The following is a 22837-nucleotide window of genomic DNA, read 5'->3' on the forward strand; positions in this document are numbered from 1 at the left end:
TGAGGTGACGTTTGAAAAGGGCTGGGAGTGTTATTTTTCTTGTCAAGTTAGCGAGAAAAAAACGGAACAATACCGGAAAACAGATATCTATAGCTCGCAAAACAAAAGCGTAACTGGCATTAGGAAAAAACATCTGCTATATATGGCAGTTTATCAAGTTATACCATAACTTTTTCAGACGTTAGCACAATTAATGTAAAGGATGATGCTTAAATTAAATGTTCCAATGAAAATATGGCGGTACTACACAAGAAAAGCAGGTATTTTTGTTTGCTTTTATAAATACTACTACTACTACTACTACTACTACTACTACTACTACCACCACCACCACCAATAATAATAATAATAATAATAATAATAATAATAATTAATTAATTAATTAATTAATTAATCAATCAATTAATCAATTAATTAATTTAAGTGGGTTTAAAAGTTTGGCAGCATTTAATATTACATGCATGGACATAAGTTAGGGAATTAATGTCCATACTACAGGAGTAAAATGAAGCGAATGCAATAAACAGACGATCTCCATCAGAGGGAACAGCATGAAGAATACAGTAAGTGGCACCCAAAATAAAGCAATAATATGCAGATAATGTAAATGTGCACTAGATTCCTATGCAGTTTGAAAGGGAGGGGGCACACCACTTTGTTTATTAATGAAAAGGATGAGTCTAAGGATGAACAAAACCCACAGAAATTGAATAAACATTCATTTTCTGTGATACAATTCTTCATTTATATATATTTTTTTCACTTATCTATTTTATCTTTTTGATAATGCTGCAGTCTTCTTTGTCCATGACCTTAAATTTGGATCAGGCTTTTATAGTGAAAATTCACCCGGTATTGGTGTGTGTTTTGCCGCTTGTCCACCAGCAGAGCGAGCAAGGGAGTCCCGCCTGGCGCTCGCGCTGTTGTAGGATCCTGGCCGTCCAGGGTGTACTATGTGGATTTCGCTTCTGCTTTTTGGACGCGACAATGTGACAGTGAGGGTGTTCGTGTAAGTATTTACTTTACTTTACTTAAGTTACTATAACGACATGTCTTCACACTGAATCATTATGTTAATGTCTAATACGCTGGAAACTACAATGCATTTTGACAACTTTAACGATTGACAAGCCACGACAATCAGCAACAAAATTACAGCGTATTGGCACTATTCTGTGTTATTCTGACACCATATATATAATGTGATATATCGTTTTTACTACAAAAAAAATGTCGGCTTAAGCTCTGTCTCTATGATGACTTAGTAAAATAGTTGGGTTTCCCCTCGAATAGATCCCTACGGGACGGCGCTTTGCCTACATCTGTGTAGCTTAACATTGATTAAGGCATCATGTTCTCTATTACAGACAATAACAATGCAGGCTACAGAAGGAGAGAAATTTGTGCTTCATGACTGAAGAAGGATGAAATATTTCGTCCTCGCTCTTTTTCAGGCCGTACAGGTTTATTTTGGTGAGTAAACCCATGATTTTTTGAGTACATTACATTCTGTTCAGTTTATTCGCGGACCAGTGGAGATTTAATGTTTTTGTACATTTCTGCATATACCCATTTAATCAGTAGTGCTGCTTGTTGTTGCTCCAGTGCTGAGTTCCCGGACTAAGTTGCGTGCTCCAGTCAATCTGTCTATGAAGTCCGTGAACTTCCATCATGTGCTGTGTTGGACGCCTGGCAGTGGCACTCCAGCAGGGGCACAGTACCAGATCATCAACCGGTAAGTCACAAGCCAGCTATCTGACTGCCTGCTGAGCCTGCTGTGCTGATATGATAGCCGCACAAACCCTCACATGTTTGTTGTCTCTCTGGAGGGGCGACAACGTCCTGTCAAAGTCGACAGAGCTTCTGCTGCATTTTTTTTTTTTTTCTTACTTTTACTCATTGATACAGATCACCAAAAGCATGCTGCTAATGCTAAAATATGTTACTCTTAGAGGTAGTCATTTTGTGGTTGTCACGGTGTACTAACCTGAAAAATGCAGGTAAATGTCACAGGAGAGAGAGAGAGATGAACTACTCGTGTTGCGTTCCAACATGTTCTGAGGGAGGGACCGTCGGAGTCCATCACCTGTAATCACCTGGGCGCAACGTGAACTAACTTTGGTTCCGCCCTCCCTGTTTCCCTGCGATCTGCTCATGTCATCTCCAAACAATTATGACATTAATATTAATATGTGCGTGTAACCCATAACATGGAAATAATAAATTAAAATTAGCAAAAAAAATAAAGTGCTAAAAAATTACTGAAGCAATATGTTAACATCAGTTTCACTATCAAACTCAACTGACCATATGCATATATTTTGGATATACCACACCTTGTTGCTACTCCACCCCAAACTGCAGGGCGCAGCCAAGGGTAGTTATTAGATTAGTGTCTTTAAAATGAACCAACCATCCAGCCCCCAAGCTGCTGCATTTTTTTTTTTACTTCATGCAGCTTCCCTACATATATGTTAAAGTGGTAGCATATTATGGCTCATTACTGTTGAGAGTATCAACAGTCATCCTTTATTTTTGTTTGCCATAGTGCTGCTGTGCACAGCAACACGACTAGATTAAATCAAGTTTTAAACCTCATCTGTCATCTTCACAGCACCGCAGGTCATGGTTTGTTCTAACCTCATAATGCTGTTATTCCATGGTGAGGCACTGGACTGTGGACCTGTAACATCAGTGATGATTTGCCTGACAGGTGATTAGGCTGACGGAGTTTATTATACTCTCCTGCTTTGGTATTGTACAATGCTTATTGCAGTTGTAAATGCACAGGATGGTGAACTTTGACATCAGCGTTTCACTTGCTTAAAACATTTTTCAAAAATTGCAAGGGACTCAGACGTATCAAATAATGGTTTTATCACAAGAGAAAGGCAGTTAGGGCAAAGCTTACAAACATGTTAGTATTTGTAAATTATATTTACTGTATTCAGTATTTAGCTATATTCAGTCAGATTCCATCACCTCCTAAACCATCTCACACTACACAGTCAGGAACCATATTGAGTCTGTATACTATTGTACAAACATGTAAAATATCCCTCTGCAGTGTTAGGGTTACCTATGGTAACCACTGATAATAAATAGCAAAGTGGATCAACTATGACCTCCAGTGTGTGATGGTTAGAAACAAAAATTAAATTATACTTTAATACATAACTTACATTAGTTACTATGAGGTACGCAGTGAATTTTAGGTGGATAGACAAATGTATCATTCTTAAAAGGTGGGCAAGCTCTGTTCCCTAATGAACTGCAGTATTTTTTTCATTTTTTAAGTCTGACCGGTTAATACGTGGCCCACTTTCACAACCTTAAGTGCATGTTTTCAATGGAAATTTTGACCACAGAGTCATATTTTTGCCTATAGGCCTAGCTTTTCACTTGACCGTGGCTCAGACTTTGTGCTGCAGTGGTTTTGTTTCCATCCGCTGGGTGTCTAGAGAAGCATTTCACTGTGTGTGTGTGTGTGTGTGTGTGTGTGTGTGTGTGTGTGTGTGTGTGTGTGATGCAGCTGTGACCACACAGAGGCCTTTTTTAAAGGAAGTATTGAACTAGCTGCCCCTGTAAAAAGCCCTTACTAGAGAGATGTTGTGTGTGTGTGTGTATGTGAATGTATACAGTGCTGTCAGGTGATGCAACACACCCTTTGGCAGCCATGGTTGGGACACACCTTGTAGCCACAGTCCAGCTGTGAACTGTAGCTGGTTGTGTTTCCAAATGTACAACCTGGCTGTGTCAACAAGAAACATGGTTAATTTTGCCCGGGAAACAGACCATTTGCCACTGATATATCAAATCAGTGATGTCTGTGGGAAATGTCACTTTGTTTGCTAGTTCAGAGCAACTGAAGCCTATCTGTTTTTCATAGTAGGCAGTGCATCTGGTAGAGGCTTGCATTTGTAGTTACAAATCAGCACTCATGTCATTTGCTTTGTTACACTGAAATTGCACTTTGACCGCGTGTTGGGTTGTATTGGGTTGTATAAGATACACACATGCTGGTCTACGACATGACATTTATTCAAGGAGTTTAGTAACTGACAATGTGTTTGTACAGGGTGAAAAAGAAGAACACACTGGCAGTGCAAGGCATCAACAAAACCTGTTCTCAGCTGGAGCTGAACCCAGTGGTGACACACAATCTCTCTGTGAGGGCGTCATACAACCATTCTACCTCTCCGAAGTCCAAACCCATCACCTTCACACCTTTCACAGACAGTACGTCAACATAAGCTTCCCTTTTCTGTTCGGTCTGTTAGGTTGCTTAGATTTAATCAATAATATTTTGATGTAGTACGCCAGCCTTCCTGCCACTTGACACTTGTTTGATAAAGCGAAAGTCCATTTGAATGAATTTTAATAGAATTTCCATCCCAATTCAACCTTGATCTTTATCTCAAGCCATTATAGGGCCTCCGAAGCTATCAGTGGCTGGATGTGGCAACTGTATTCAAATCAACATTACAATGCCTGAGATGGACAAAACAGCAAATATAAGTAACCTCCAGTTCTTCAACAATCCCTCTTTTAAAATCTCCTGGAAAACTGCCGAAGGAAAACAGGTAAGAAATCAGTTTCTGTTAAAGTTTTTAAATGTGTTCTTTTAGTATAATTATTTTCTTGAGGTAAATGTATACATTTAAAGTCAAGCTCTCTGAATGCATATCAAATGGACTATTTGTTTAAAAAGAATGGATGTTTAATTACAGAAACATTTCATGGCGGCATAATTAATCTCATTGGTTGACATAATTTTAAGTGAGTGGAGCCAAACATCCAATGTTTTTGGAGTAAAAGAAGGAAGAAAAATATAAATATGAATGGCAGTGACTTAATTTATGACCATGATACTAATCTTGGAAAGTCAGCAGACTCGCTAGCGTAATCATTTAGCTATGGGCTTGGCTAACTAGCTAACCTTTTGCTAATTTGCCGTAATTCACAATACAAAAATGAACTTTCAGAGGCTTTAAACTTTCTTCACACCAGGACCATCACCATATAAAGTCCTCCTCATTAGTTTTCCAAAAAGCAGCAGCACTGTTGTGTTTTGATGACTTGACAGTGGGTGGCGTAAAATGGTCTCTGTGCCAGAAAATAGTCCTTCAGGAAATGTTTGCTTTACACAGCCAATTATCAGTTCTGTGGTTTATGAATCGCGCCGACTTTGTTAGCTGCAGAAGTAGAACACTATAAGGTGGCTGTTTCAACCAAAAATTCAAATTTGAAATGCGAGGAATTTTGATTATATTATGTGAAATCTTTCTACCCTTTACCTTGTGGTCCCTTAACTTTTGGTTTGCCAGTGAGAATCCTTAACCGGTAACTCACTGTAAGGGGTTAATAATCATAGTAAAGGCTTTGGTATGGCTAGATGTTTTTTTTTTTTTTTTTTTAATTCAAACAAGAGCAAAAGGTTTTATAATATTAACTACCTGCTCTCTTCGCCCATACCCCATATGTGTTTCTTTGGCACCGCCCAAGACGTTTAACTCAACGTGTAAGATTATTTCTGCCTCCAAAACAGCTTCTGTCTTCAGTCTGCTCTTTGGTGTGGAAATAGATTTAACCAAGTTTTTCCTCTATCACTTGGCAGGTGGCATCTGCAAACACCAAAGATAAGAATTATACAATCAGAAACTTAGTCACTGGCACGGAATATTGTTTACAAGTGGATGTCATGATTAATACCAATAGGAACTGTAAGCCATCAAATTGGACGTGCACCTTTACCAGCATTGTTGAACCAAGCAGAGGTGAGTTTACTGTGCAGAGTTGATCTTACTGATTTTGCTGATTTTTTTTTTTTCATTAGGATGTTGCACTGGAGTGTGTAGTTTAAATATGGTGGTCTGTGTGTTTTTGTGTAGTCCCTGTTGTTTTAGGTGCTGTGTCTACCCTTCTGATAGTTGGTGGAGTTGTCTTAATGACCCTCATGGTTTGTCTGGCCTACACCGGTTTCATATGTAAAGTCACAAACCAACCCAGGGCACTACTTGTGAGTAACATTTATTTTGTTGAGTGATTTTATTTATGGATTGTCAGACACAGAAAATCCAAGGGATAAAGTGAAAACACTATTTCCAACATCTTCCCAAGATGTTAAAAGACAAAGAAAACATAGATTTTCACAATACATTCAACATAGACACTAAACAATAATTCCTAAAATCCACAAACATACCACCACAATTATTAAAAAATTCAGTAAACCACAATAGACAAATAACTCCCAAATCAAAGGACACTTTACATGAACACACACTTAGCCTTTCATTATAGTTCTGCTGAGTATAGACCACTGTTATTTTGTTTTTGCTCTCTGCTGTTTCATCTGCTTTAGTGCACATACTTCTCTTCTAGCACTAGTAGAGAGCAGAGTATAATGGTGAAAAAAGAAATGGCAGTTTTACAGTTATTCCATCTGCAGGTGGGAGCAAAGAAACTTAAAGTTTGACTTTAACCATGACCATCATAATATAAGTTGCATATAATACTGCTATTGTTCAAAAGTTCACGGTCAGTGAACAAAGCAATAATTGTAGTGCAGACATTTTGAGAAAAGTTAAACTCCTCCAGTTTGAGCAAGGAAGCCATTATTTCTTCAAGGTTCCTGTTATCAAGTTGATAAGGACACACATGGGCCTCTAGCTCTATATATGCAAAAGGTTACTGTGTTACTCATAAATATGCAAAGTAAATATGAAGAGGTGCCAGGTACATGATCAGTGATGTAACAGCCATGCAATAGGTTGTTGTTCTAGTTAGGAACATTAACTGCCAGATACAGTATATTTGTAAAAGTTAAATATTACAAGAAAATAAGAAAATTACTCTGGGGTGGGTGGGTGGGTGAAGGAGGGACGTCGGGGTGTTCAGGATTTTTTTTTTTTTTTTTTTTTTTAATTACTAGACAAAAATAAACCTTGAATTTCATTTCATTTTATTATTTTTTTTTTAAATAATTGAACAACTTTTGAAGTAAAATGCCCACCCATGGGCTCCACAGGTGTCAAAGGTTAAAGGAAATGGGATGTTAATGGAAATAGGATGCTATTCTCTGCTGCAGCCACACTCTCAGATTTAAGCCAAAAAGAATAGAATAGAATAGAATAGCCTATATTGTCAATGTATACATACAATGAAATTGCAGGTGCCCTTCACAATGCTGTTTACAATCAGACATGGACATTCGACTGATACAAATTTACAAACAACATGAAGAGACAAATAATGACATAAAAGAGACAACACTGAGGTAGAGGCAATATGGGGTAAGGAGAAAAAAATAATAATAATAATAATAAAATGTAAAAAATGTATATATAAAAGTGGTGTATCAGTGCAAATAAAGTGGTGTAACAGTGCATGTTAGGCTATAGCAGGCTACAGAGTCATTGTGTGTGTTAAGAGATTGTATGGCCTTGGGGAAGAAACTGTTTTAAGAGTCTGTGGTGCTTGTTTTCACTGACCTGTATCGCCTCCCTGAGGGCAGCGGGGCAATCAGGTGGTGTCCGGGGTGAGCAGAGTTCTTTGTGATGTTTCCTGAGATGGGTATTTTTGTAAACAAAAATCTTACTCAGCTTAAGCTTGACTTGTGTTATACACAGTCCCATTATAACTTAGTACTCACCTGTTGCACTTCTGTATAATAGTATATACTGAAAATTACATGCATCTCTCTGCCCCTCTTTCATTTTCTACTGCTCCATCCCTCCATCTGGGGTTCCCGTTCCTTCTCGTCTTTCTCCCTCTCTTTTCCTCTTGTTTTGTCTCTTTCCTTCTTTTCCTCTCCCCAGGTGGCTCTGGGCCAAGGTTACATCCTCACACCAGAGAGGACAATTCCTGACCTGGCCTCTGTCAGCTCAGATGCCGACGGACAGTCGAAGAGCCATAATCACAGAAATCTACAGCCTGCCTCTGGGGGCCGAAAGGGAGAGGAGGAGGAGGATGAAGATGAGGAGGAAGAAGTAGAGAGGAACCATGCCTACATGGACAGAGAAGCAGAGCTCTCTTCAGACGATAGCTCCTGCAAAAACACATCCAAAGCCTCAGGGGCAAGTGAGCCCAACGGGTTGGGGGATTCTGGGAGATTTAGCACCAGGTCATCAGCTGAGGTGGAGGAAGTGGATGGAGAGACTGAGATGGTGCACGGGGAGCAAAATCAGGTCAGCACCAAAGCTGACAGAGTTGAGGTATCTTTCATGGTTGATGGGGATCAAGCTGGAAGTCAGGGACTTGACATGGGTGGGAGAGAGGAGGAGGAGGAGGAGGAGGAGGAGGAGGAGGAGGAGGAGGAGAACGACAAATTGGGTAATATTAATCTGTTCTCAATCACCCTGGGGTCCCTGGAGAGGAATGAAGAGGAGGAGGAGAGCATAAGAGACTCTCTAACAGACTTTTCAAAACCATGTGACCAAGAACCTTTGCTTCCTGCAGGCCTGCAACTGACTTTAAGCAGCACAAAAGCACAAAGTCCAGTTCAGTTGGATGATCAAGCCCCACTGGCATTAATGCAGCCTCCACAAGCAGAATTTAGAAAGACTGGATATGAGAGCAGACACGCAGACAGTAGAGACACATTCTGTAACTACCTCGCAAATTGTGGGGGTGAGGTGCAGCCTAAAGAGGAGGAGGAGAAGGAAGAGGATGAGGAAGAATTCTCAGGATATATGGGACGCTGATGATATGTTGCACTGACATGTGTATGTCTGAGTGTGTGATATGCGTGTTCGTCTGTGTGCATGTGTGTGTGTATGTGTGTGTGTGCAATATGCATGCATGAGTATGGAGTTACTCATCAATCTGTTTCCACTTGTACATTTCATCTAACTAAAGGAAAAATCCGCCCTGTTGAAAACAAGCACTGGTGGTGCACTTTGCATTACTGCATTCATTTTGTTGTTCAGTGGTGTTTTTCTCTCACAGATAACTGTCCAAATATAGGCAGCATGGCACTGTGATGCAGTTTGATGGAAGAAAATTCAACCACCCAAAACATCAACAGTAAACATCAGGTTTTGGTGGGCAAGAGCTGCTTTGTAGACTTACCATTTTGCATTGAGCTCAACAATAATACAGGGAGAAAGCTAAAAGAGGCAGAGAGAACAATGTCCTCACTAAGAGCAGCCTCAACAGACAAGAATGCAATTCAGTCGCAAGAGTTGTATCCTGTGTGAAAAGGGTGTAGCTGTGTTCCTGAACATTCTGACAAACCAGATGGGCAGTCGGCTTTGACCCACCATTGAAAGCAACATGTTCACACCCTTTCCTTAGGGGTTGTCATAAAGCATTCTGGAAAATGTAGGGAATCAGTAACCATAGTAGACGTAAACAAGGCAGGTTGAGGGAAAAAATAAAATAACAGTACATTACAATGTAAGTGGAACTTGCAGAACCTCACAAATGGACAATATCTAACAGTGTAAGAGTATGAAAAATGAGGGCGGATTGTTCCTTTAAGCACCATCCAAAACTGTGTCTGTAGTCTTGTCAATTAAACTCTTATACTTAATGTAAAACACTGATTGTTACATACATTCCTGTTATAATTGTTTAGGTGCATGTGTCTAAGCAGTACCTGCATCCTGCCATTTGCCTGTGTTTTTGAATGCATGTTTATGCCGTTGCCATTAATACATTACCTCTTATTGAGTGCTACCTTTTCTGTTGTGTGTGGACCACGGTGTGGACACTCAGGATGACATCAACATTTCAACCTGTGTCTATAGTTTTGAAAGGCTCTCTGCAAATCTTAAGTTCATCACTTATGGCTAAAGTACAGGGCAGCGTAAAGGTGAATAAATACAGTAAAAGCAAAGAATATATTGACTGAATTTCCATTCAAATCAGATGTGGACTCATCAGGGGAAATCGTGAGGAGGAACTATTTCTCAAAATCTTGACTATGAGAATCAGTACACCCACACTGAGAGGGCAGGTTTTCTTCAAGGAGTCACGTGATTTCCCATCAGCTGCCCTAACAGTGCTGCTTTCACTGGCAGTTGGATTTGTTGAGCCACCGCGTATGGGCAGCGCATTAACGGTGCGACAAAACTCCAACTAAGTGAAAAGGGTTTTTTTTTTTTTAATTATTATTACTATTTCTATTATAGCCGAGTTCCCCAGGCGTGATTTTTAGGGTAGGAGGTAAACCTTGCCAGCAGCTGATAGTAAAAGTTGGTCTGACATTTGTAACATTTTGTTAATATGGTTGATGCATATTTTGTGCTTGTCTGTCCTTACGAAACAAAGTATCTCTATGTCACTTAAAATAAAACAACAGCCACCAAAACCTAAAACTGTCACGGGCTCTTCTGTATTTTGTAATGATCCCAAACCAGTGAGTTGCTCTTACGGCTCCTAGCTGGAATGCTGGAGTTTACGAGGAATACTCAAAGGTAGCAGCAGGAATAGCGGTAACGTACTACTACAGTATGACAGCGTGCTGCTTCTGTGATTACCTACCAATACTGACGGATAGTAATGTCGAAAAACTTCCGGAACAGGTATAACAGCTAACATATGACACTGTACGTTACGAATAATCAACAGCTTTTGATAATTAAACTTAGCTTGCTAGCAAAGACACTTTCTTAAGGTATGCTCACACCAAACGCGAAGCGAAAGTATACCAGGCTAGTTCTGGGCAAGCTAACAGCTAGCGTTCCGGTAGACGTGGTGTAACAGGCGATACTGTGCCGATGAGGCTCTCTGGACGTATGGGTAACGCTTTCTGTCTGGAGCAAGCCGGCGTAAGCTTTAAAGCATTTATTTCATCAATATAGCCGTATTGTGTTGTATGCTGAGCTACAAAGCAGGCAAAGCTAACGCCAAGCTATTATTTTTCTCAGAAATACCGTCAAACTCTTGAGTCAGAGTGTGACTGACTGTCACTGATGAATAACATCAGTTTCATTTGATTTAATGTTGAAAACAACGCCACGATACAATTGCAGAAATGGAGCAAGGCTGTCAGTGTGAAGTGACACAGTGGTACAAGCTGCCACAACATGAAGTAGCACTCACACTAACTGTAGGCTGATTGTCACTAACAGTGTTAAGATGCCACATGGCTGCAGTGGGGGCCAGCGGGGTGCTGATTGATGGCCCTGCAGTTGAGACGGCCTGGCTGTCATGACTGCGATCATTTGGATGCTCACATTGCTTCCTCAGGTCCTACCAGGTGAGTGTATGCTGATGGGATGTAATGCTTTGGTTCCACAAGCCTGAAACCCCTGGAAGTGCCTGCTCTCCCAGTCTGCAGCAGTGTTTTTGTAGTCTAGTTTTTTCTAGTTTTTTTCTAGTATTTTATTTTATTTTTTTAATTAGTTTTAAATGTTTAGTTTAAGTCAGTTTGGTTTCAGCTAGTTTGCAATGCAGGTTTGCTGGTTTCAGTTTAGTTTTTATTGTTTAAAAGTTATAAGTTTCATTTTTAGTTAGTTTTAGTTTCATTTTGTGTCAGTATTTCAGGATTTTTTATTATAATATGGGGGGTATTTGTGAGGGGCAAGATTAAGGCAGTGTGGCTCAGGCGGTAGGGTGGTCATCTGGTAATCAGAGGGTTCCTGAGGGTTCGTGGTTTGATCCCTGCTCCTCCAGAAAGTATGCTGAAATGCCCTTGAGCAAGGCGCTGAACCCCTAACTGTGCCTGATGTGCAGCTTGGCACCTTGCATCGCAGCCTCTGCCATCGGTGTGTGAGTTGGGGAATGTGAGGCAAACATTGTAAAGCACTTTGAGTGGTCGGTACACTTAGTGCAATAGAAATTCATTCCATTACCATTTGCCATTTAATAAATTCAGAATACATTGTGAAGACAGTTCACTCATAGTCATGTAGATGCCCCAGTCTCAGTAAACATCAACACCAATGTCTCCTAACTGAACTAAAGACATTTTCTGTGTATTTGTATTTTATTTTAGTTTGTTTTGTACATAACATCATTTTAGTTAGTTTTAATGTTTTTCTAAAGTATTGTTTTTATTTTTACTTCAGTCAGCTAAAATGATTTTTCACATCTAGTTTTAGTTTTTTGTTTAGTTTTAGTCAACTAAAATAAACTTGTTCTGCACAATTCGCGGTTTTGTGTGGCTTCCTGTGCAACACTAGAGGAAGTTCACCCATTTATCAGCTGGCTTATATGTGTGCAGTGGTGATATGATGAAAGTTAAATACACTGCCAAGTACCGTGACACTTTCCTGGAAGAGGTTGGAGAGGAAGCAGTTTGGGGGGGGGGTTACTGCATGATTATTTTTTTATATTACTAGGAGGTGATAGAAAGGGGATGATCTCTGTTTTCATTCGACGCCTGCAGTTTGCGTAAGAGTTTATATGCCCACCTGAATCCAGTTTAAAGGTTATTTCTGGCATTTTTTTTTTTACTTGGGCCCTATTTGTCCACCTTGAGGTCCAAATGACTGATAGGGACAAAAAGTTCTAAAGTCGGTTAGGGCTGGGAGAAAAAAATGATTCACTTCAGTAATTTTTTTGGCAATTTTTTAATTGTTATTTTTTTATGATTGACTCAGATTAAAGTAAAGATCTTAAAAATATGAAACTAGCTGACCTAAGGAATCCGTTGACACCAAGCTTGTCATGCGAGGTTGTTGGCAAGGGGGCTGAATATTGTTCCTAAGTTAAGCTAAATTTTGGTAAGGGAAAATCTGCTATGGCCATTTCCAAAGGGGTCCCTTGACCTCTGACCTCCGGCTCTCTGAATGAAAGTGGGTTCTGTGGGCAGCCACGGCTCTCCCCTTTGCAGACATGCCCACCTTCTGCTAATCCCATGCAGTTTGGGCCACAAACCATGCAGTCCAAATGTGTTCTTGTGGCCTGTTGGAACATGGTGTGTGTGTGCAGACTGGGGCCTAAACAGTCTTGGAGCTGCATCAGTTGGCTTTGACTGGAAAGCTGAGACTCTTGTGGATTCAATGAGCCACATTTGATTCATGTGTGATGATGTTAGCCCCCATAGCAGCCATTTCATTTCATGGAGATTTTGAAACTTGACATTAATGTGTAAAACTATTGCGACCTTTAAGATAATTACAGCTTTATGGGAGGTTCCCCAGTTGCTCACCGGGTAAGAGCATGTGCCATGTGTTAAGGCTGAGTCCTGATCACAGCATCCTAAGTTCAAATCCAACTTCAGGCCATTTGCTGCATGTTATCCCCTCTCTTTCCTCTACCCTTCCTGTTTCTCTCCACTGTTTGTTCAAAAAACAAAACATCGCAATACATCCTGATACTGAATCACAATAGAATCTCAATATTGAGAATTGCAAAACATAATGAATTGGCACCCAAGTGTTGTGACTGTATGGACTGTACTTTATTTTGACCCAGGTCTATACTTTGTAGAAGCCTGCTATATTAATGTGTTGATATATCTAGGTTTATTTACTTGTTTGTCGTTTATTTGTTTTTCAGCCATGAGTGAACTTCCTACACCTTACAATGTGAAAGTGAACTCGAGTCATTTCATTCATCTGTTGACTTGGGAGCCTGGACCAGGGACGCCCCGAGAAGCCTACTACAATGTCTCAGTTTGCTCAGCGCAGTGAGTGTGTTGTGTATAGTGTAGTTGTATGTGCATCTATCTGTGTGTATGTGTGTGTTCTCATGCCTGTTTTGAGTGCAGAACCTGTAATGTTCCCCGGAAATTCTCACAGCATGAGTCAGGAGCTTCCTTTCTGCCGCAGGCCATTTCATTTGTGTTAGTGGGGGGAGACTAGAAGCTACTGAGTTGGAAGATGATGAACAAAGCAGCCAGAAACCATGGATCTGCCAGAACAGGAATGTTTGTCGGTGTTTGTACAGTCCCACGCACATGAACACACCACACCAGGATCTAGTAGCATTTGCAAATACTTCTTATTTTTATTTTAACTGACAAGGAGTACTCATTCTGAGTTGTCAATCACAGATCAGCGTGTTAAGTTGACTTTCATACTTTTTTCTATTTTGCTGCTGTTATGTTTCTTTCATCTTGGCAGGATAAAAACAGCAGTGACACGCCCATACGCTCAGTCATAAGGTGTCCTAACCACTAATCCCTTACTTACCTTCTCTCATACTGGTTCATGTGTCACGATTGCCAGAGGTTAGAGAAATGGTTTTGTAACGGAAAGGTGACCAGTGTGAATGTTGGCTGAGAAAAAACTACTGCTGCTGCCCTTGAGAAAAAAATATGCTCCATACTGGTTAAATCACTGAAACACTTTGTGCTATCAAACTCCACTGTAGCTGCACCAGAACATTAGCACTTAACTGACATAGGACAGAGGGAGAAGGCAATCAGCAGGTTTTGTTTGGACAACATTTATTCAGTCTCTGTGCCACGTCAGTCGGATCCAAATGGAAATGAATTGTTTCAGTCCTGAAATGAAACAAAACTATAAATAACGATTAGATACGATAAGATTCTGTTACTGTCTTGAAAATACTGTATAAATCATCCAACAACTGAGTGACATTGAACAGTACATCCCTGATTTAACAGACCATAAATAATGCAAGAAATGTCTAAAGAGATTCAGGGTACTGCTATACAATGATGAACAATCAAGACTTAGAAAATCAAATAAAGCAAACTCGATAACAGAGAACAATTAATGCACCTGCTCCAGTTTCCTATGTGCTTGTGGGTGTTATTGTTTTTCCTGAGGACGACAAAGTCATTCTTTAAAATTTCACTTATGCTTATAGGTTAAGGTTAGGGTTGGTAAGTTGGCTATGGCTGAGATTACAGAAAGGCGAAAGATGGAGAAAGTAAGTAAGCTAATCAGACTGTGGTTCCTGAGTCCAGTCATGTGACCTCCACTACAGTGACATCACATCCATTTGCCCAGTTGTACTACACTATGAGGAGTAGAAGTGTAAGAAATGACTCACTAATACTGAAAAACAGAAAAACTAAAAAAAATCATTTCACAAAAGTAATTTGGATGATTTGATAACAGCTCAGCCACTAGTCAGTGGGTGCAGTTTTGTTAGACATGCAGGTATGTGAGTGGAAGTAAGAAAAAGTATACCAACAAATACTGAATGATTAACCACAGAGCTGTGGTAATCCAATCACTGTTGAATTTATCAAGTCACTTGATAATCTTTAATCGTTTATCCTCAAAAGCAGTTTTATCACATTGTTTTTCAGTTCATTTTTATTTTATTTGACGGTGCTTCTTTATCAAATCGCTACTGTTGTTTAAATAAAATCATCTTATCGTTTTTGTTTTTGTTTTTTTACCTCCACTGCTCTTACTGCAGTAGGTGGCCCACAGGCATAAAGGTGAGGCAGGGATCAGCTCAGACAGTCTTCCATTATTAAGGAAAGCATAAAGTCCTCAACAAACGGCATCTTGATGGCGTCTTGTATCAGGATGTATTTCAGTAAACAGGATGTTCGGGCAGCACATAACAGGGAGCGAGCATTCAGAAGTGGTCCAAACATTTCAGATTTCAGCCATGGTGTTTAGGGAAAGGAAACAAGCTTTTGGGGTGAACACCCAAAATTGCACCACTATAAAATGCTGTTACACATGTCACTTTGAAAGTTGTAATGTTTTATAGGATGTGATGGCCTAAGGACAAATTGTTCAATATCTGTGATGATATTACTGGTTTGAATTTTTCTGTGTGCCTGCTGCTATGCCATGGAGTAGTCATTAAAGCTACACTATAAAAGCAAGGGGGTTTTGATTTAAAAATGTAAACCCCAGGATTTTCACAGCATTTATTGTTAGATGTACATCAAGACATGGTTAATTAGCGAATGAGGTGCCCAAGCAATTTTTAATTTTTTTGAAAATATACCTACAGTATTGCCATTGCCTCAGATGCTCTAACCTCAGTTGTGTCTTCTCCTGTGTTTCAGTGGCACATCCTGGGAGCCGGTGAGCGGCTGTGAACATGTCAAGCAGCCATTGTTGTGCAACTTAACCGAGGCCTTCCCTGACCTCGAAATGGCCTACTACATCAGTGTCACAGCAGCACTCGGGGACCAAGCCTCACAGCCAGCCTACCAAAATGACTTTGTACCCCTCAGAGACAGTAAGGGCCACAGTATCAGACCCAAAAGATGTTGAATAGTAAATGCAGCATCCAGATGTCAACATCTTTTTAGGACATGACTACACTTAACTTTTTACTGCAACATTTGTGGCTATTACAAGAGCTACACAGTGAAATCAAGAGAGACTCCTCAAAATGCTCGGAAAAAAAGAATTCATACTCATGAACAGAACATCATGCGTAATGCTGGATGGCTGTCGCAGCAGTTTGGTGGTGATGGTATTGTATTGTAAAGAAGACCTAATGTCAGACTTATCACCATAGTGTTTTTCTTTACACAGCTGGCACTCTGATGCTCTTTGACATGCTGTCTATAAATACAAGTAAAGCCTTGTGTAAAAAAACAAACTTGTACCCTGAGATGGCTTCCATTCTACCAGAACATCACACATAAAATGACATTAGCTAAGCCTGCTCTCCATTTGTGCCACAAGCATTCAAGAGCAGGAAGTTGCACATCAGCAAAATACGTCTTCGGGGAACATTGAGTAGTTTCTGTTCACCACATCAGAAAACTATTAGTGGCTGCTTGATGGGGGGGAAAACCTAAACCGATCTTACATATATGTATTTTTCCTTGGTGCTGAGGTTTTTTTGAATCTCAATTGACTTCCTGGTTAAATAAAATGTATTTACATCAACATTGAGTGCCATGTTTTGGCATTATGGATTACATAATCATTCCATATTTAGGTTTTTTTTTTTTCCTTTGTGATATCATTTTAGAATTGAAAGTGTGATGCATCAGCTAGTCTTAATACCAAAATCATAGTTTTGGCATTGTGAAAATCCTATGGAGTATTTGAAGAACAGCACCAAGTGACGTTATCCCAATTATACTTCTCTTTTTCTTATTCAAACACACAAATTGAAACTAAATCAAGTACTATACCCCTTCAAGTTCTATTTTGTGTTTTCTTGATTTATTCCTGTATGCCTCAAAAGGCATGACAGGTCTAGAGATCATTCTGTGTGCTTCTGTCTGTCTGTTCAGTTGTTTTTCCCTCCGTTGTGATGTCTCTGACACTGCTGATGGGATTTGGACATAATAGGGAAATAACAAGTCAGTGCCCCAAGTTACCACCTGCCAAGCAGTGAAATTGGTCTTTGTTGATAAATTAGTAACCTGCCACACTGGCTAGAAGCCTTTTGATACGAATCCATTTAAATATTCCAGTGATATATCGTCCCTTCCTGGTCTCTTTCCTGGTCTCTTTCCTGGTCTCTTTCCTGGTGTGTGAAATGAACTTGCCTTGCCTCTGTCATCCTTGTGTCTTCCAGCTGACCTAGACCTGCCCCTGCTGACTGTCACTCCCTGTGACAGAGATCTATGTGTCAGCCTTCATCCTCCTGTGGAGCACCTCAGGAAGGTCTATGACTCCTTCCATTACAACCTCTCGGTCAAGAGCAGCAGCGCTGACACACCCAAGGTATTGTGCACCAGGAACCAAAGTTTATCTCATTAAGAGTATCTCAGACCAGTAGTTATTAATCAATCTATCTGATCCCTCGCTGGTCAAAGTTTACAAAGTTAAAATCAGCTGCTGTCGTGTTTGGTTGGTCTGAAAACCATCAGACTCTTTGGTCATGACAGCACATGATTGAAAACCTCTGTTTCCTCTGTTTTAGACAATTATAGAAGGTCAAGTTGAAGTTAAAGCCAGGCCAGCGGAATTCACATTAGAATAGATTAACTATCTCATAATTATCCAGCGTATAAGTGTGTTCTCTATTTACAATAGAAAACACACTTAAGTTCAGCTGTTTATCTTAACACATGGATAGTGTTCTCTTCTATGTATGCTTTCATACTAGTTGAATATTACAAGGTTTAGTTGCATCCAATCCTAGAAATTGGAAGTCAGTGTAACAATGTACTAAGAAATGTGAATGATCCAGACAATGTCGACATGTTGATCAATCTAATATACAGCTTTCAGTATGTTGTTTTGCATTGTATGCCCTTTAGAAGAAACTGACCATGGTTGAAGAGCTTAGTTTTTTAAGATAGAGGAACTCAATGCTTACACTTGTCCTGCAGACGAGCTTGTTAGCCAACATCAGCTGTCCAGCTTGGCTTGGCTAACTAGGCATCAGTAACATTGGCTAGCTCTAGGCATCAGTAACATTGGCTAGCTCTAGGCATCAGTAACATTGGCTAACTAGGCATCAGTAACATTGGCTAACTCTAGGCATCAGTAACATTGGCTAGCTCTAGGCATCAGTAACATTGGCTAACTAGGCATCAGTAACATTGGCTAACTAGGCATCAGTAACATTGGCTAGCTCTAGGCATCAGTAACATTGGCTAACTAGGCATCAGTAACATTGGCTAGCTCTAGGCGTCAGTAACATTGGCTAACTAGGCATCAGTAACATTGGCTAGCTCTAGGTGTCAGTAACATGCTCTTCTTTTTATTCCATGCATGCATTAGTCATGGAGGGTCGAGCCCAGATATTTCCTCTACTGTCTAGTGCTTATTCACTGGTCTGTGTATGCTATTCTGTGGCAAACTCTACCATGTCACAAGAAGATACCAGTCTGGGCTTTAAATTTGTGCAAAATTGTTGCTCTTGCAAATGTTATTCATACTATTACTATATTATTTGAGTTAATAGGTTTTAGTCTGTTAGCTCATGAGAATGAGGGCCTGTGCTAAGAGAGTCCAAACTGAGCCCATTGGGTTTTTTTTTTTTCCAATATTCAAGCCTACTTTGTTTGAACAGAAGCTGAAATGTGAAATCAGTACCATACCCAGCATTTCCAAAGCGTAATATCCATTTGCTCCAGAACTTTGCAACAACAGTAATCATGCATTAAGCATCATGGAGTGAAAGAACATAGTACATACATTTATTATACATTTATTATTGGATCTACTGAGGTTTCAGTACAGTAGCTAATATGACTAGTCTGATTAATAAATGTGCAACAATGTGCAAAAATTTAGTCCCATCCCAACCAAACACTTCACAAAAAAAGAAAAACAATTTTAACCATGTTTTTGATATATTTTTTGTGTTAAATTACTTTTTAAATTTTTTATTATTATTATTATTATTATTATTATTGTTGTTGTTGTTGTTGTTGTTGTTTTTTAAGTCCAATGCACAGATAATAATCAGGTCTGTGCCTGAGCTTGTACTGTGAAAATCAGACAAGCCCAAATTTGTCTAGCCTTGAGCCCCATACAGACCAGGATGAATTACTCTATTGCAGTGACTCTCACAGCTCTCCTGAAACAAATGCAGGGTCTTTTCTTGCCGTAGTCAAGCTCAAAATTAAACAACTCTGTAATCATTAATGCAAAATCAACAAACTGACATAAGTCACGTGATGACTCATGGTTGCAGCTGATCCTGTCTGTTGCTGTGTTTAGTGTCATGTTGTTTTCCCTGTGTCTCTGACCAGCCCAATCCTCCTCTGTTTTCTCCATTGGTGTGTGTGCAGTTTTTTGAGACCACGTCCCTGAAGGGAGAGATCTTGAAGAATGTGGCCCCTGGCAGACAGTACTGTGTCTCAGTCAGCTTGTCTAAAAAAAACACGGTGCGTGCGGTGTCCAACTTCAGCCAACCCCAGTGTGTCTCCACCACTGGCATCCACTCTGCAGGTACAGTATGTGTGTCTGTGTGTGTTTTTGGACACCCACAGTTTGCTCTGACAAGCTCTGTATAGGGTCACAGGAGAGGTTTATTCTTTTCTTGTTGATTTATCCATTGATCTTCCACACTTTTTTCTCTGTTTCATCTTACCATCTGAGTGCTAGTGTGTCGTCCTGCATATGCACATGACTTAGACTTAGACTTAGAAGATCTTTATTGTCCCCGAAGGGCAATTTTGTGTACAGCACATACATAAAACACATACATCTACACTAAATACAAGACACACACAGGTCACACAGGCCTATCATGCATAGATTCCCTAACACAAGAATAAATAAATGATCTAGAATAAATAACCTAACCAATAAGACTTGCCCATACTTAAGATGCACTCCTCATTTAGTGATGATCTGTACACATCACACCCCTGCCCAAAGCCTGTTTAGTTGTGTGATTGCAGTGGGAAGAAATGAGTTTTTGGCCCGATTTGTTCTAATATTGAGATGCCTGTACCTTCGCCCTGAGGGGAGAAGCATGAATTCCCCTGAAAGTGGGTGGGTTTTATCCATGCAGACCTTGTCTGCCTTTTGGGTCAGCCTGGACAGATAAAGATGATACAGATCAGTCTGCTGCCTCCCAATGATCTTCCCACTAGTTCTCACAAGTTTCTTCAGTCTGTTTCTATGAGTAATTTTAGAATTACCATACCAACATACAGTGCAATAAGCAAGAATACTCTCAATAAAAGCCTTGTAAAATAAGGTCAAGATTTTGCTATCAACGTTAAAAAAATTTAACTTCTTGAGGAAGTACATGCGCTGTTGACCTTTTTTAAAAATAGCATCTGCACACTGATCCCAGGATAGTTTATTATCTATAATAAGACCAAGATATTTGTACTCATTTACTACCTCTATCATTTCTCCCTTTATCATGGATGGGGTATGTGTGGGGGGCTCACGTCTAAAATCAAAGACCAACTCTTTTGTCTTTGATATGTTTAACTGTAAATGTGATGCCTCACACCAACTCACAAAATCACTTAACACTGATCCATGCCCACTTTGATTCTGCTTCAGTAGGCTAACTATAGCAGTGTCATCTGCAAATTTAATTATTACATGTGTGTGTCAGTAATAATTTTGTGCTGTCCCCTCTCTCTGCACAGACGCACAGGTGTCAGCAGGGCTCTGTTTGTTTGTGGTGCTCATTCTGGTCATCCTGGGCCTACTAGTCCAAACTAAATACATCTGTCTCAGAGAGCCACTGCCAGCAGTCCTGGTAAGTAGTTATATAGTGGTAGTACTAGTACTAGGTGTACAAGTAACAGCAGTATTGCAGTGTTGAAGTGCTAACCGTATTGGGACTAGCAGCAACTTTCAGCAAGGAAACCAACTGCTCTTAAACTTTTCCACCTCAAATAAAAACTATGAAATTAAAGGATCATACCAGTGATTTTGAATGTTTGGCCTGTTTACTACAATTTCCCCTCATTTTGCATTGCAACAAACCTTTTTGCAAATCATGCGGGGGTACTAAAAATTTCACTACATAGAATCAAAATCCTGTGATTTTTTTTTTTTTTTTTTTTTTTGTATGAATTTTTTGTTGAAACACCCACCTTTTAATGTTCTGCTTATGCAGCAAGTGTGAAGTCTCTGAAACTTCATTTTCATATCATAGTAGACTGAATGAAAACCAGTGGCTCGATAAAAAGCAGGGAAAATGATATCAGAGTTCTAAAATAATAAAGTATTTCAACCCAGCAAGTATATGCATTTTGTAGAAATTCCACTGAACATCATGGGTATGTTCCTTTAACCTTGAGGAAAAAATAGAACCAGCAGAGTGTTTGCCACCCACTGTGTGTTAGTATATCAATTTATACAATACAAGCTTATGACAAGAATATACTATTACTAAATCTAAAATAAATAAATTTGATGTCTCTTCCTCCCCCCTCTGTGTAAAAAAATGTGATTAAGTTTATAATGGCTGGTTAGAAATTCAAAAATGGATGACCAATGCTTGTAAAATCCCAATCAGATTCACAGACAATCTGAAATACCCTATAGGATGGAAGATCCTTTTCTCCTCTTTGGTATATAAAAAAATAATTTTAAAGTACTAGAAGGATACAGAGGCCCCATCACTACAAGAATGGAAGGGACTAATGAAATATCATTTAAACATTGAAAATGCATCAATGTATGAAGACCGGAACAAAAGGCAACAATTTAGCAAAGTATGGCAGGACATCTATGAAGCCTAGTAAACATATTGGCTAAAGAATAAACACTGGATATGATGACTAAAGAATGGGACCCAAGTGTGTGTGGAAGTATGTGTGTAATTGTGTATGTGTGTCAGGGGAAGGGTGAATGGTATACGTGGATGAGTGGAACTGAATGGTATGTGGATGAGTGGAAGTGTGGAGAGTATAGGGACGGGTATATGTATGGGCTAACCTATAGGATAGGAAGGTACTTACGTTAAGTGGGTAAATGTGTATATGTATGAGTGTGAGTATGAGTGTGAATGTGGTCTAAGACCCTGTGGAGTAGAGGAATACTGTTACTGGTAGGAATTGTATTGTGTTTTGAGTACAAAAGTATACAGTATGCTGGTATATGTATTATCTCGATGAAAGCAATAAAAATAATTATAAAAAAAAAAAAGATGAATTCGAAAAAAAAAAGTATTTTAATTTACAAAGCTGTGTAATTACAGACAAAATGATAACCCCAACAATTTAACCAGATTTTCATACCTTAAAATGAGTTTTAAATCTAGGTTGACTAGATTAGCCTTAATGATTTGATGAAGAGATTTACATTACGTCACCCTTGTCAAGGAGTTTCAGCTACACTTAAATGTTCTGAATGTTCTGTAAATATTTAAAATAACAAATATCACTATAATGTAAATATCTCAGCATTGCAAATATGCTTATGCCATGATTTATGAAGAATGACAATAACATTGTTCTCTTCATGTTTGGATAGTTCGGAAATATATAGATAAAGAATTACGTAATTTTGAAAAAAGCTATTGTTGATTTTGTAAACTGCTCAAAGACGTTTGGAAAAGTATGGGGAAATATTGTACTATCTTTATGTGTATTTATGAGTCCCCA

The 22837-nt window shown here is 39.4% G+C and overlaps 2 protein-coding genes across 3 annotated transcripts in view; both read left to right on the forward strand.

The window, feature by feature from the left end:
- The first annotated feature begins 937 nt into the window (after positions 1-937).
- crfb1 (cytokine receptor family member b1) lies at positions 938-10182 on the forward strand. Of its 2 annotated transcripts, none has more exons than XM_030080132.1 (8): positions 938-1009; positions 1368-1473; positions 1606-1735; positions 4079-4239; positions 4423-4583; positions 5618-5777; positions 5892-6019; positions 7821-10182. In XM_030080132.1, exons 2-8 carry the CDS (start codon positions 1425-1427, stop codon positions 8703-8705), a joined length of 1674 nt encoding a protein of 557 aa, XP_029935992.1. In that variant the 5' UTR covers positions 938-1009; positions 1368-1424; the 3' UTR covers positions 8706-10182. The 2 variants fall into 2 exon arrangements, with proteins under 2 accessions (XP_029935992.1, XP_029935993.1); XM_030080133.1 differs by lacking the exon at positions 938-1009 and adding an exon at positions 1072-1159.
- A 232-nt stretch (positions 10183-10414) lies between these two features.
- Positions 10415-22837, forward strand: part of crfb2 (cytokine receptor family member b2) — a 30652-nt gene continuing 18229 nt past the window's right edge. The window contains exons 1-7 of the mRNA XM_030081251.1: positions 10415-10529; positions 11079-11206; positions 13453-13582; positions 15899-16074; positions 17377-17525; positions 19547-19706; positions 20870-20982. Of these exons, the coding sequence (XP_029937111.1) occupies positions 11158-11206; positions 13453-13582; positions 15899-16074; positions 17377-17525; positions 19547-19706; positions 20870-20982 (777 nt within the window). The 5' untranslated portion in view covers positions 10415-10529; positions 11079-11157. The remainder of the gene's footprint in view (positions 10530-11078; positions 11207-13452; positions 13583-15898; positions 16075-17376; positions 17526-19546; positions 19707-20869; positions 20983-22837) is intronic.

Source organism: Myripristis murdjan, chromosome 21, assembly GCF_902150065.1.
Source record: "Myripristis murdjan chromosome 21, fMyrMur1.1, whole genome shotgun sequence".
NCBI lineage: Eukaryota > Metazoa > Chordata > Actinopteri > Holocentriformes > Holocentridae > Myripristis > Myripristis murdjan.

Excerpts from the sequence above, each read along its gene's own strand:
- crfb1 (XM_030080132.1), top strand. The coding sequence starts at position 1,425 with ATGAAATATTTCGTCCTCGCTCTTTTTCAGGCCGTACAGGTTTATTTT. Across the intron at positions 4,584-5,617 it reads AAACTGCCGAAGGAAAACAG|GTGGCATCTGCAAACACCAA; the intron begins GTAAGAAATCAG and ends ATCACTTGGCAG. Across the intron at positions 5,778-5,891 it reads CATTGTTGAACCAAGCAGAG|TCCCTGTTGTTTTAGGTGCT; the intron begins GTGAGTTTACTG and ends GTTTTTGTGTAG.